This window comes from Leptidea sinapis, chromosome 20, assembly GCF_905404315.1.
Source record: "Leptidea sinapis chromosome 20, ilLepSina1.1, whole genome shotgun sequence".
Taxonomy (NCBI): Eukaryota; Metazoa; Arthropoda; class Insecta; order Lepidoptera; family Pieridae; genus Leptidea; species Leptidea sinapis.
In genome coordinates, this window is record NC_066284.1 from 7907005 (window position 1) to 7921731 (window position 14727).

The 14727-nt window shown below is 37.6% G+C and overlaps 1 protein-coding gene across 1 annotated transcript in view; it reads right to left on the reverse strand.

The window, feature by feature from the left end:
- LOC126970135 (vinculin) overlaps positions 1-14727 on the reverse strand; it is a 70347-nt gene that overhangs the window by 13310 nt on the left and 42310 nt on the right. The window contains exons 12-21 of the mRNA XM_050815873.1: positions 14533-14635; positions 13264-13400; positions 10946-11076; positions 6953-7101; positions 6227-6292; positions 6006-6117; positions 4840-4933; positions 3344-3533; positions 1604-1849; positions 647-776 (exon numbers count right to left, since the gene is read on the reverse strand). Of these exons, the coding sequence (XP_050671830.1) occupies positions 647-776; positions 1604-1849; positions 3344-3533; positions 4840-4933; positions 6006-6117; positions 6227-6292; positions 6953-7101; positions 10946-11076; positions 13264-13400; positions 14533-14635 (1358 nt within the window). The remainder of the gene's footprint in view (positions 1-646; positions 777-1603; positions 1850-3343; positions 3534-4839; positions 4934-6005; positions 6118-6226; positions 6293-6952; positions 7102-10945; positions 11077-13263; positions 13401-14532; positions 14636-14727) is intronic.

Genomic DNA, 14727 nt, shown 5'->3' on the forward strand with positions numbered 1-14727 from the left:
GAATCATATCCGTTAATATTCAATAGCAACGTTATTGATATGTGTGATATTAATAATTTAATTAATATTATTCACTTATTTATTAATAAGACGGCTTTAATTAATGTAAGTATATATTTGATGTTATAAATTAAATCTTCTTGTCTTTCAACTTTAAAAGAATATTTGTTATATACTAGATATCCTAGAATAGGTGGGACAAACAAGGGCAAGAAAAATAACATATTTTGTCTATGAGCTTTCAGATAAGCAAAAATAGTATATATATATATATATATATATACATATATATATATATATATATATCTGTTAATTATTCCTAAAGTTAATTATAATTAAGTTTTACTTCAATCGCGCGTAAAGATTACACGCACACACTTTTTTAAGTTATGTCTTGTTTATCGTATTTCGACATGGTTTTATACACACTTTCTTTAGTGTTTCTCTACATTTGTCCATGACTGTATAGTATACTAATATAGAGGCGTGTCAAGGTCGAATTTGCAATAACAGATGATTATACAGTTCTTATAATCTATAAGCATTTTTAAGCATTGTATTAGAAATTGTCATGGCTTAAGAGGCCCAATAAGCTGGTTTTGAAGCAGTGATAGTTTGTTGTGTGTCGGCCAGGTTGTTGCGGTACCTTTGGAGTCGGAGCGCACCAGATCGGACAGCCGCGCCATGAGTACGGCCATACGCTTGGCGGCCGCGATGATCTCGTTGTCCTTCGACGACCACTCGCGTACTGCTGCGTGCAGGTTGTGAGCCGCCACCTGTGCAAAAAAAATTCAATTCAAATTCCAAATTTCTATATTTGATAGTAAATATATGTACAAAATTACTTATAATCTAGTTATGAAAGCAATTTACAACTAAGCCTTATATATGTTGGTATCAGAAAACTTATTTCTACAACCCTATCTGAAAAACTAATACATAAAGGTTTGTGGGGAGAAAATCCAGGAAACTGAGAAAACCTGGCTATTTGCTATCACTTAACCTAACTTAAGACTAATGACTACAACTTAAAACTAGGGTAAATAAATACATAGATATGTATACATAGATGTATAATATATAAGGGAGAGGACCGCGACTTGTGCTCACACGGAACCAGATTATACCAGTATACTACCAGGTGGCAGCACGGGTATTAGAGTCGTAGTTCACAATTTATTATATATGAACAAAATTAATTATAAATAATATGATTTAATTGCTCACAAACTTATTGCCATTATAGTTAAAATAAAAATTTAAACACTAATAAGATTATTTAATGGGTAGGATTTAATTTTGTTCATATGTGAAAATTATAGATAGGATAGAAGAGTATACAAAAAGGAGAAATCCTTTAATTTGAAATTTAAATGGACAGTTATTTTACTTTATAACCAACATACAAATAAACACTCATGATGTTTGCAAGTTACTTAAAAATAAGCGTGCAATGCGTCAAATATTCAGAATTTATAAAAACGTTCATAAAGAAAAACACTCCATACTCTAGTGTCAGAATATCATTGAATTATACGACATCATCGATTTGGTCCTTCGAGCCGTTGTTCATTTAAATAAATTAAAGGTCGAGGTTATTTACCAGGATGGGTTGGCTGGGGTGCGGCTGGCGGTCGAAGATGTCCTCGCCCTCGTCGTCCGTGTCGGGCGGCGGCGGACGAGGCGGTGCCAGCGACGGCGGCGGCGGTCGAGGGGGCGCGGGCTCGCTCACCCGCACACACGACACGGCGGGGGGCGGGGGCGCGGGCGGGGCTGCCGCGGGGGAGGGGGAGGGGGCACGGTGGTGCCCCGCCAGCGCCGCCTCCACGCCACTCGACGCCTTGAGTATCTGTACAACAATAATAATGCTTTGTAGAAAACATAATTCATCCGTGAAAGCTTACATCTCTCCTAATTGGTCAGGTCGTCAACGTTGCCTCATGAAATGTCTTATACCGCTCTTTCATGATATGTACTCAAAGACCTATTGGTATACTGGAGTCTGGTGAGGCAACCGCCCGTGGACATCCGCAACAACAGGTGTCAAGAGATGCATTGCCGGCCTTTAAGGTGGGAGTACGCTCTTTTCTTGAAGATCCCTAAGTCGTATCAGTTTGGGAAAACAGCAGCCGGTAATTGATTCCACAAAGTGGCTGTGCGAGGTAACAAATTTCTTACAAAAGCGCGGTTGTAGAATGCCAGACATCAACGTGATGCGGGTGGTATTCTGAATTTTGATCTACTATCGGAATTCGGTCGCTGGACATCTTTCTGTATACTCAACGCCAAAGAATCAAGCCGACCGGAGATGACTATATCGTCGATGATTCAAACCGCTCTTCATTGTATGTGGTCAAATGGACAAAACTGGTACTGGAGAAGGGCCATCTAGAGATGAGAACAGTACTTCATGTGAAGCCGAATTTGTGTCTTATATAGTTGCTGGAGGTGGCTATAGTGAAGTACTGTCTCGCCTTTCTAAGTACACATAGCGTTTCAGAGGCCAGTTTGGCCTTCTCTTCCAAGTGAGCACGGAACTGAACGTCACTAGATATATCGACACCAAGTATGATGTCATAAGTGATCTCGAATCGAGGGGATACGACGATGGGAGACTCTTGAGCGGTGAACGCACAAACTTGTGTCTTCTCCGAGTTGAATTGAACAAAATTTTGTAGGCCCCATTCAGAGACTTTACAAAGCATAGTCTCGATTTCAGACATCAGTTTGTGTCCCTTCTCGTCGACGCTATCCTGGAACATGTTAGTACGGCCGGTGTAGAAAGCATACCATGTGCTGTCGTATGCATGCAATGAATACTGTTGATTTGTAGCTTATCTTTGATATACAAAAGAAACAGTGTAGGGAACAGTACGCAGTCTTGCGGGACACCAGCGTTTATGGGTTTTAAGTCGGAACATGCACCGTTGGTAACAAATTTGATGTTCCGATCGGCCAAAAAGCTAGTGACCCATTAGCACATACTCTCGGGATGCCCATAGGATGGTAGTTTCGCTATAAGCGCTCTATGCCACACCCGATCGAAGGCCTTCGCTATGTCCAAACTCATACGCCAACGCGTCTGCCTTCGACTCAATCTGATTCTTCCATTCCATCACATACCACAAACTAAAAAATATCATCTTCACCACCTCGAATAGTGACGTTCCTCTAGAGTACGTTGTCTCTCTTCAACGTACTTTAAATTTAGAGATATCATGGCAAAAAATACATGAATACGCTTTCTTACATATAGTCCAATTGCTGTTTTAGATAACATGGCGGATTTCCGTATTTTATACTTCGTAACTGTGGTAATATTTCATTCAGTCATGCTGCCCACCTGGTCGTTGGCAGCCCGCCAGGCCGGCGCGGCAGAGTCGTCTCCCAACGCCAGGGTCTTGGCGTGTCTCACGGCGGGAGGTATCGCCTCCTGCAGTCGTTGCTGCGCACCCAACAGCGCGTGTGCGAACTCGCTGTCGTCCGTGTTCTCGCGCTCCGCCCCACCTACCAGCAGCACTCGGTTCGCCAGCCTGACCACACAACATAACATTATTGTTGCGGACGGACACCAGTTTTTTATTGTAAATAATATACAGTCCACTAGTTTGTTAGTTTAGGGCAAACGACAATTATGGGTACCACAACGGCGCCGATTTCTGCCGTGAATTAGGAATATATAAACATTACTGTGTTTCTATCTGAAAGGCGCCGTAGCTAGTAAAATTACTGGGCAAATGAGACTTAACATCTTATGTCTCAAGGTGACGAGCGCAATTGTAGTGCCGCTTAGAATTTTTGGGTTTTACAATAATCCTGAGCGGCACTGCATTTTATTGGGTAGGCCGATCAATTACCATCAGCTGAACGTCCTGCTCGCCTAGTCCATTATTTACAGTCCACAAATTTTTTAGGCTTAAATCTTAATGTGTTCCCATCCTAAGGCCCAGTAGGTGCCATTGATTGGTTCCTGTTCATCGTAATCTCTCTGAGAAGAAGAAATATTGTGTATATTTAAGCTCGTATGTGCAAAATAACGCATCGCTGAAAGCCGTTATCTTATTCCCACTGGAATAAGAAGTTCTAACAAAGACGGCTATAACGGTCCTCCGCCAATCAAAGCTTCCTACCGTCAACCCTTTAGCACCCGGGGCGTCAGTAATAATATTTCATAGAACGTCTCTAGGGCAGGTTCATATACAATCGATGTCCCAAAGCAGCATGTATGATGTACATTCATAGAACACGAATTGTTATTAAGTAGCTTAACATTTCCTTAGTGTTTAGCCTAGTATAGAGAATATTACATTTAATCATCAAACTACGTAGAGATCAACAGTTGTCCATGCTGCTTTACAAATTATGTTGCCGTAACAGTAATCAATATAAATGCTTGATTCTCGTTTCTTTTTATGACAGTAAGGGAGGAGACGAGCAGGACGTTCAGCTGATGGTAATTGATACGCCCTGCCCATAACTATGCAATGCCGCTCAGGATTCTAGAAAAACCCAAAAGTTCTGAGCGGCAATACAATTGCGCTCGTCACCCTGAGACATAAGATGTTAAGTCTCATTTTAACAGTAATTTCACCAGCTACAGACAGAAACTGAAAACTTCAGACCGAAACACAGTAATGCTTAAAAATTATTGCTTCACGGCAGAAATAGGCGCCGTTGTGGTACCCTCAATCTAGCCGGCACCCTGTGCAAAGGAGCTTCCCACTGGTTGTGCCCACCGTTTATAGGAAAGACACTGTATTTATCGTCTATATGTTTTGCGTTCGTGCCAATTGGAGGACCAAAAAAAATCTAGAAGTGTAACACTGGACAAGCGCTCACCTAGCGATAGCGGACATGTTATCAACCATCTTCTGCGAGTCGTTGTTCCTGATCGCCTGCTCACATAAGTACGTGTGTTTTTGCATCAGTTCTCCTAGAATTACACATACAGTCTTATTTAATATTTTCGAATATTCTAGCATCACCTCAGCAAACTTTCATGTTTTTCGATGGAATTTACAACGTTCAAACTTTGAATTACTCTTCTCACAGGACCTAGGAAAATAAATGAAGATTCACCGAAATAATCAATACTTTTAATGAATCGAAAGAGCTTAGTTAGATCAACTTATCTAAAATAAAGACATAAAAGGCAATTATTTCCCCAAATTGATTCCTTTAGAATTCTTATTGATGTCATTTCTATTATACTAGATACTACTACCGCTTCGGAAACAAATGGCGCTCTGAGGGAGAAGAAGCGGCGCAAGAAACTCTCCCAGCATTCTTTTAAACAAATATACAATATTGTACTGTCATTGCTATTGCTATAAAATAATCATAATCTAGTTCCAGGCTGTCCGTTCACTTAGATATTCAGCTGTGGAGTAGTAGAGTAAACGACAGAGCCATTTTTTAATAAACAAATGTAAAACAATAGACAATAATTGTTTGTGCAATATCTGTGAATGTGTCAATACCGGTAAGCATTTCTTTACAAATAATAATAAAAATACATTGGGATCCGTAACTGTGTCTAATAAAAATCTATCTAAACTATTTCAAAAATAAATATTTTATGCTGTCGTTAGTAAAGGAATATTGTCTTTTCAGTGCATGATTTTAAATTTCTTGAAAGCCAAATATGACAAGTCATTAATCAAACTTAACTTACTTAACTATGGACAAGTCATCATATAAAATACTAAAAGTGAAGGACGTAGAATTGATCCTTGTGGTACACCCACACCCATTCGCGCTTTGGGTTTAATAAGCCTTTAATAGCTCCAACAATTGTATTAGCTCAGAAAATCCATACCTTTCACAATATTTAAAATCAATGCTTAATTAAAAGTGAGTTACGTTATCAAATGCTATTCCCAATTCAGCTCAAGATAAATTGCAAAAATGCCCAAACATTATAACCGATAAACAAATACTACATGCACAAAAAAAGTTAATCTTTAAAAGTATATGAATGAAATAAATATGAAATAAAACATCACCTGCTGTTCTCACAAAATCAAGCGGGTCGAGAGCCTGGTCACACAAGTCCCTGCACTTGAGCACGACGTCCGAGTACTGGTTCTTCAGATTGTTGAAGTGTTCCTCTGCAACCTGAGTTAGGAAGTCGAGTGTTTAGCTTGCACTAAAGATTTATCCTTGATACAATTTAGGTTCTTGTTAAGCAAGGATTAATTTATAGCAAAATTATATAACCACAAACCTTGCTCTCCGGGTAATTAAGTCGAATTTTGCCCGCACATATTAGCTGAGGCGAGAGTTTCTCGACCTGAAATATAATGAGAAAATGGATATTATATCTAATCACTGTGTTCACTTGTCGCATCATAATATTGTAAATATAGTTACAAGATTTGTTTTGTCTGAGAAATAAAATGAAAGGAATCTAAATTTTTTTAAATAAATGCAAACAAATTTGTGCTTAGAAAATAGATTATATATATTAGCGGAATTTACACCAAATAAAAATCACAACATTTGGATAATTACGCATTTCCTCAAAATATCGGCAAATTCAATAAATTAAACAATTTAATAAAACAACATTTAATAACGTTTTAGGAAAAATGTGAAAGGCACAAAAACTCTTTAGAATTATATATCAACTATATTCTCAAATATATTTTCTGGCTATTATTTATTTATTTATTATGGAATAGGAGGACAAACCAGAGGAATCACAGGAGTGTTGCCGGCCTTTAAGGAAGGTGTACGTGCTTTTTTTGAAGGTACCCATGTCATATCGTCCTGGAAACACCGCACAAGGAAGTTAGTTGCACAGCTTTGTAGTACGTGGAAGAAAGCTTCTCGAAAATCGCACTGTGGAGGACCGCCACACATCCAGATAGTGGGGATGATATCCAAATCCAATTGTATTTTATATTATAAATATTTTGTGTCAATCATCTCGGTGGGGTGTTTGGCTCACCTCCCTTGCGGCGTGCAGCAGTGGATCTGCGACCCGCTTGTTGTGTCGCACGTTGGCCGCGACCATCTCTGCGGCCGCAGTCGCACGCTTGCTGAACGCCTCCAGAGCGTTGGCTTTCTCTTCAAACTTGCTCTCCCGACCTGGAGTACCTGTAAATTACAATCGGAATTTGAAATTTTGCCCGTATACCATGGCGACTATCAGTGTGCAAATACCGATTTCGACGTTTATATTAAACCATTGCCAACAGTAAAATAATATTTAAAATCTGCATGAAATTTGCGACACTTCATGCAGATTTTAAAATTACCTTACTTTATTACTAGAAATATTATAACGGCTACATCAGAAAAACGTGAGCGCACGTGCATGAAAAAAAAAATCTTTTTACAACTTATAGCGTAACAAAAATATGCAACTATTTATATTCGTATGATCATCATATTAATATTCATCATATTATATCGTAGTATATCATCATATTATCTTAATATTATAATTACTGAACTTGGCTGAATTATTTATTTATTTATTTATTAGGCACTTCAACAGAATACATATACATATAAACTTAACATAATTTACAATTCTAATATGCACACCTATAAAAGAAATGCACAGCATTGACTAATAATAATTTAAAGTAGGTGTTTTAAAATTAATTACATATAAAAGTTAATGTGAAAATTAAATTTAAATTACTAGGTTAGTTTATAGAATGACTTAAAAGTATGTTAGTATTTTATTCTTAAGTGAGCCATGTGAGTCATTGAATATATCTACATTTGGGTGTTTTCTAACAAGCATGTTATATTGTTCGCTAGCTCTGATAATTGGCGAATTCAGTCCTAAATTCGATTTTATAAGAGGTCTGCTAAATGTATTATGAATACTTTTACGTGGATACCTCGAAGGTACGGTGAAAGATATGACTGAATTAGGCTGACGTGGTAGGATTTAACCTAACATATTACAATAATTTATGGCAATACCAAGTAATTAGTTCCATAGTACCATGAACAACAAACTAGCACAGTTTTTGTCATGTGACATATATTTATTCTACCACCATGTGATGATGAAAAATGGCACGCGAATGGTGGACGCTTTCTACGCTTTTTAACCTTTATATACCCGCGCCGCGCGCGTATGTTTGAGAGACCAAAAGTTATAGACCAATATTTTGCGATATTAATTAAAGAAAAGACAATGATAGTGTAATCAGCTTTCTAGTACATGCCTAATCAAACACGACCTTTAAAATTGGTGTAAGGCGTGAACTCGCACTGGGGCCGTATTTGGGTGAATTAATGTGTGGGTGGGCCATTTGGTGCAACTTTGGCATTGGTTGACTTATTGTTAATAGTTTTTTTCCGTGACTTCAATGTATTTTTATGATCGATTGCATTTATTTGTAACTATTTTTTGATTCATTTACTATTATAGTTCATTATTTTTTGTAGGTGCTTTAAAAATCCGAACAAAAAAGCTGAAAGATGAGTTTCACTGGAACAGCTGTCGTTTAAACTCAATTACGCACATGTTTACAAAGAATAGAAAGGCAATTGATGGTCCAATATCATTAACAAACACACCAGGGGCATTGTAGCTTTTGAACCTCAAGAAAAAAACCTTAAGGCGAAGAGTAACTAGAAAACATACAAACAAGGTGTTTTTAGACAAGTTTTTTGGTGAAAATATAGCATTTCGAGCTATGAACACTACTTAATCCTGTTACACAAATACTTAAGTCTTATTTGTAGGTTTCTATTGCTTGGTGTTGGTTATAGTTTTCACTGCAGAGCCTTTTTGAACTACCACTTTTCCTTGCAGTTAAACAAGTTTTTTGGCATGGCATGATGCATTTTTTTAGTACAACTCTCAGAAAAATTATTCTTATAGCTTTACTTTTTTGTGTAGGTATTTTTATTCAGGTTAGTAATGAATAACGAGGATTGTAAGCATATAAAGTGTTTTCCACGCAAGAATTTTAAAAAATATTGGCTTTGTTATATAGATGGCGGGCCAGAAGCCGTGAACTCATTACGCTCAAGGTCGCTGGCATTTAGTGTCGCCGTAAAACACCAACATCACAACTGTATTACTTCCAAAAATATTTTTCTTGAGAACACGCGTTTATCGTTTGCTCTGATTGATTAACTAATAAACCTCTAGATTATTAGATTTGTCTTATTTGAGCCTACTTCAATATATAGAAGACATAAAAGGATATTATTCTTTTGTTTTGGAAGAATTTTGATTGTGACTTTTTCGTAGTATGCAAGAAATAATGATTTTATTTGGATGCCTCTTACTAAAGATTGTAAACCAATAATAAATATAAATAATTTAACCGTATATTGTTTTCTTCAATAAGAACATATTCCAACTTTAAATAAATCAAAGTTCATGTTAGGTTTTCGTTACCAAATCAAAACTAAAGCCTTTTAAAATTTCGTGACATAGAGCGCGGTTGTAAGTGGCTTTTATCTTGCATAAAATAATGAAATTATTCATACTCATACACTTGCATGCCACGAAACTTTTAGGAAAGTCTTCACTGTAGTACAACTGACTCGTAAGTAAATTATCATTACCAAACGATCGGTTGCAATGAATATTTTCGTGTTGAATGTGAATGAGAGTAGAAAAAATATTATTACGTAACAGTGAGAAAGGAGGAAGAAGTAAAAAATGGGAGGAAACGAAGCTAAGAAGCTATCCATGATTCCATGTGTGCCCGCCACGAGAACAAGCTACAGTATTGAAAAGGGGTGTATATATATATATATATATATATATTGCTTTTTGCTTTTTATGGTAATAAGATTTATTTACTTAAGGTACTAAATTAATCTATGACACGTTAAATAACTTTAATTGCTGGTTCTACTTGTAAGTACGCGGATCTCTACTATTAATTGGTTACAATGGTTAAAATGGTTAGTCGGACCAGTCCTGTAATGGTTATAGACCAATGGTTAATGGTAACTGGGACCGGTCCTGTAATGGTTATAGACGAATGGTTAATGGTAACTGGGACCGGCCCGATCAATGATTAAACGCGTACTGCTCTACTATGTATTGGTAATAATGGTTAAAATGGTTACTCGGACCGGTCCTGTAATGGTTACAGACGAATGGTTAATGGTAACTGGGACCGGCCCGATCAATGATTAAACGCGTACTGCTCTGCCATGTATTGGTAATAATAGTCAAAATGGTTACTCGGACCGGTCCTGTAATGGTTACAGACGAATGGTTAATGGTAACTGGGACCGGCCCGATCAATGATTAAACGCGTACTGCTCTGCCATGTATTGGTAATAATGGTCAAAATGGTTACTCGGACCGGTCCTGTAATGGTTATAGACGAATGGTTAATGGTAACTGGGACCGGCCCGATCAATGATTAAACGCGTACTGCTCTGCCATGTATTGGTAATAATAGTCAAAATGGTTACTCGGACCGGTCCTGTAATGGTTACAGACGAATGGTTAATGGTAACTGGGACCGGCCCGATCAATGATTAAACGCGTACTGCTCTGCCATGTATTGGTAATAATAGTCAAAATGGTTACTCGGACCGGTCCTGTAATGGTTACAGACGAATGGTTAATGGTAACTGGGACCGGCCCGATCAATGATTAAACGCGTACTGCTCTGCCATGTATTGGTAATAATGGTCAAAATGGTTACTCGGACCGGTCCTGTAATGGTTATAGACGAATGGTTAATGGTAACTGGGACCGGCCCGATCAATGATTAAACGCGTACTGCTCTGCCATGTATTGGTAATAATGGTCAAAATGGTTACTCGGACCGGTTCTGTAATGGTTATAGACGAATGGTTAATGGTTACTGGGACCGGCCTGATCAATGGTTATTCGGGTACTGTCTTACTGAAAGCAACACATGATTATAAATAATTAATTTTATCTACTAAGCAATGTTTGTAATGTTATGCTACAGTATTATAAAGTGGAGCGTACCAGGTGGCGCGTTGACGGCTTCGGCAAAGTGTCTGAGCGGCGCCGCCACGTCGATGAAGTCCTCCACCACGCGGTTCACTACGGCGTGTTGGACCGCGTCACGTAGAGCACGGAGCTTGCTCGTCAGCTCGCTGTCACACAACAGACAAATCAAATCAAATCAAGTCATTTATTTGCATAGATTAAGTGGGTACATTGGTGTTACATTATAATCATAGGCGCTAACAATCTGCCGGGTAGGCATGTAAAAATAATATTTTACAATAATTCTTACTGTAAGTTTACAGTATTACATACAACATAAAAACCACATTATTCATAAAAGTGTACGGTCTACTAACCATCATAATATTATTAAAATGTGAAAAATAAAAATGGTCAACTTTAAATATCTAAATTAACTTATTCTAATGACTATTAAATACTCTTTAACTGAATGATATTTCTTCGTCATTAAAAATTCCTTAATTTCATTTTTAAAAGAGTTAATATTAAGTTTTGGTCCGCTAATGACACGGCTAATATTTACTGTTAATGTTCAATTTGTATCACCTACGGTTACTCACTTATGGCCGTTTTCAATAACGTATCTCTAGTTACGGACATATTGCTATCACCGTTTAATGACAAGATCTTATCTATGAATAGTTATGTCCAATATATCTATAGTCCAATGATATCTGTCGATAGCTTATTGAAATGTAACTAAGCATAAAAGGATAGATTTGTCTACCTTTAGTAATACAAATGATTTAAGTTTTCTTTAGTGTGTTCGACACGTGTTTCGCCTCTACACGAGGCATCCTCAGGACGTGTTGTCTCGCCAAAATCTAGCACAACTGCCAGATTGCACAGAAATGTTCCAGGTTTTGGCGAGACAACACGTCCTGAGGATGCCTCGTGTAGAGGCGAAACACGTGTCGAATTGTTTTAAAAACAAATATTGGCGGAATTAACACTAAAGAAAACTTAAATCATTTGTATAATTATGGATTTCCGCAAAGTAACGCCTAATTCAATATTTTTTTTTTACCTTTAGTAAGTTAAACTAAGGATAGATAAGTTATTGAAAACTGCCGTTAAGCTATTGTCAAACATATAGTGAACTGAAAGTGTGAATAGCGTTTTCTTTTTGGTATGTATAATATAGTTGGAATCTAGTCGCATAGATAAGCAAAAGCAAACTAAATACGTGGCGAACTGAAAGACGTGTCACGCCAAGACAAACCAAATTCGAGGGCGTTCATTACACATCACTTACATAGAAAAATTAACAAATAAAAAATATGGCGTCACGAAATGGACACCCAGTCAGCACATTTGGAACTCAGCGCTCAACCTACCAAGTCGACCTGTTGACATCACCCGTGGACAACACGGTTCCTTTCGGTTTAGGTCTTAAGAGTGACCGTGAGTATTAAAAAGAAAAAAAAAACATTTTAAAGTGAAACTTTTATTACATCGTCTCAAACTTTTTCGTCTGTGTGTTGCATGTCGCGTGACGGTCCTATAGTTCGCAGCAGCTGACCGTGTATAGACTATCACTCATTTGTGCCAGTGCTCCACGTTATTTTATTGTTTTTGTCAGTGTTTAATGTAAATGTTGTTATTTATTAAAGTGAAATTTTTTAGTCTTCTTTTATTATTTCCCATTATCATTCCAATTTTCCAAGTATAAAATTAAGATTCATAAAGCGATTTTTATACCCTTAATGGAATATTATTCCAAATATTTTTAGTTAAATGTCTATAATGTGAAAAAAGTTTCACTTTTACCATGGTTTCATAAAACCACACAATCCTTTTTTTTATGAAGTGAAACATATTTTGAAAATATTTTTTATTAAGGCGCCACTTAATGCCAGCGACCTTGAGCGAAGTGAGTTCACGGCTCCTATGTAACAAAGTCAATATTTTCAATATTCTTGGGTCGAAAATGTAACATTTTAACAGGCGCAAACTGCTTAATTGCTTACAATCCTCATTATTGATTACTAATCTGAATAAATGTACCTACATAAAAAAGTAAAATCTATAAGATCAATTTTTATGATAGTAGTATACAAAACAAATGCATGATGCCGAGAAAAAACTTGTTTAAATGCAAAGAAAACTGGTAGTTCATAATAGCTCTGGAGTGCTAACTTTAACCAACAATAAGCATTAGCAACCTACAAGTAAGACTTAAGGGTATGTGTAACAGGATAAAGTAGTGTTCATAGCTCCAAATCCTATATTTTCATCATAAAACTTGTCTAAAAACACCTTGTTTGCATGTTTTCTGTTTACCCTTCGCCTTAAGACACGTTTGTACACACCGCGAGATCTCCCGCGCCCGCTCGCTGTTCCCCGCGCCGCTCACACACAGCTCCGCCAGCGAGTCGGACAGGCGCTGAACATCGCCGCACAGTTGCAGCACCTCGGCCTTCTGTCGCCCCGACAACTTGTCCGCGATCTGTTGGATACAATCAATGACGTTGTATACATATGGACATATCATTCGCAGTCTGATAACGGAACGGTAAAAGTGTGCTTAAAGACAATGTAAGCACACTTTTCTTCTTAGTCGTGAATGTGTGTCAATCAACAAGTCTAAGTGTGTGATAAAAAGTGCTTAAATAATACATTAACGACTCAAAAAAAGATGGTGTGACTTATCATCGGTAAGATTATTTTATTATAAAAGATTTATATGCAAAAAGCGGATGTAATTTAATAAAACGAATAATTTTTCATTAAATATGGTACAATGTTATTGACAAGCCCCCAGACAAGACCCTCTTGTCAGAATGGGACAGATGAAAGGACACAATCAGAAATGTATAGACATAGCAGTCGAAGGTTATTATGGTGTCATTTGTGGCATATGCCATATTTCGGCTTTGATTTTGTATGAGGTGCAGTGTCTATATGAATAGAACGTCATTGGATACAATATATAAAAAACGGTTTACGCAAACAAATAAAACCAGTCAAATTGGCACACGAAGGCTTCTACGTCCGCATTGTCGTTTCTAAAAGAAACAATAATCATTAAATATGCATGGTTTTAAATTTTATATTTCATACGAGCCTATAAATACGGCCGCACTGCCGACACTAGGGGCATCGGCCTCCAAGGCCACCACCCGGTTTCGCTGTAAGCGCCTTTAGGGCCATATTCCACTAACCATTATATCCACAGAGGAGGTTATTAGTTGGTAAGGGGGTGTTTACACTCAAGCCCGATATATGGCCCCGTTTCGGCGTCTTCAATACGTAAATCTATTTTCCTCCTACTTAAAAAAATCACTAGATGGATTCGTGCTTGAGCTCTTGGACGTCGTTACACTGCCCGTGGAATATACGAAGGTGATCTAATACTCGTTGCAGTTTTAATTTCGATGATACAATTATGAGTGATAAACGCACAACAGCAAGGCATCAATTGTGATATAAGCAATGCTGATGTCACATTTTTTAAGAACAATACGAGCCTTTTCACCTCATCATATATAATATGGTAAACCTTCAAGGGAGCATGGATTTATTACACACATTAGCAAGTTTATCAGAAAGAAGTCAGTTAAAACAGTGATATTAGTTACCCGCTGGCTCTGCGACACGATGCTGTTGATCGCCTTCTGACCTTCGAGACGGACGGCGGGCTCAGCAGCCGGGTGGAGCAGCCACTTGTGAGCGGTCTCCAACCTGTCACACGAACCGTTATTCAGAAACAGTCAAAGTCAAAAATATTTTATTGACATAAAATCAAAAGATTGCTCGTCAACGTCAATCACAAA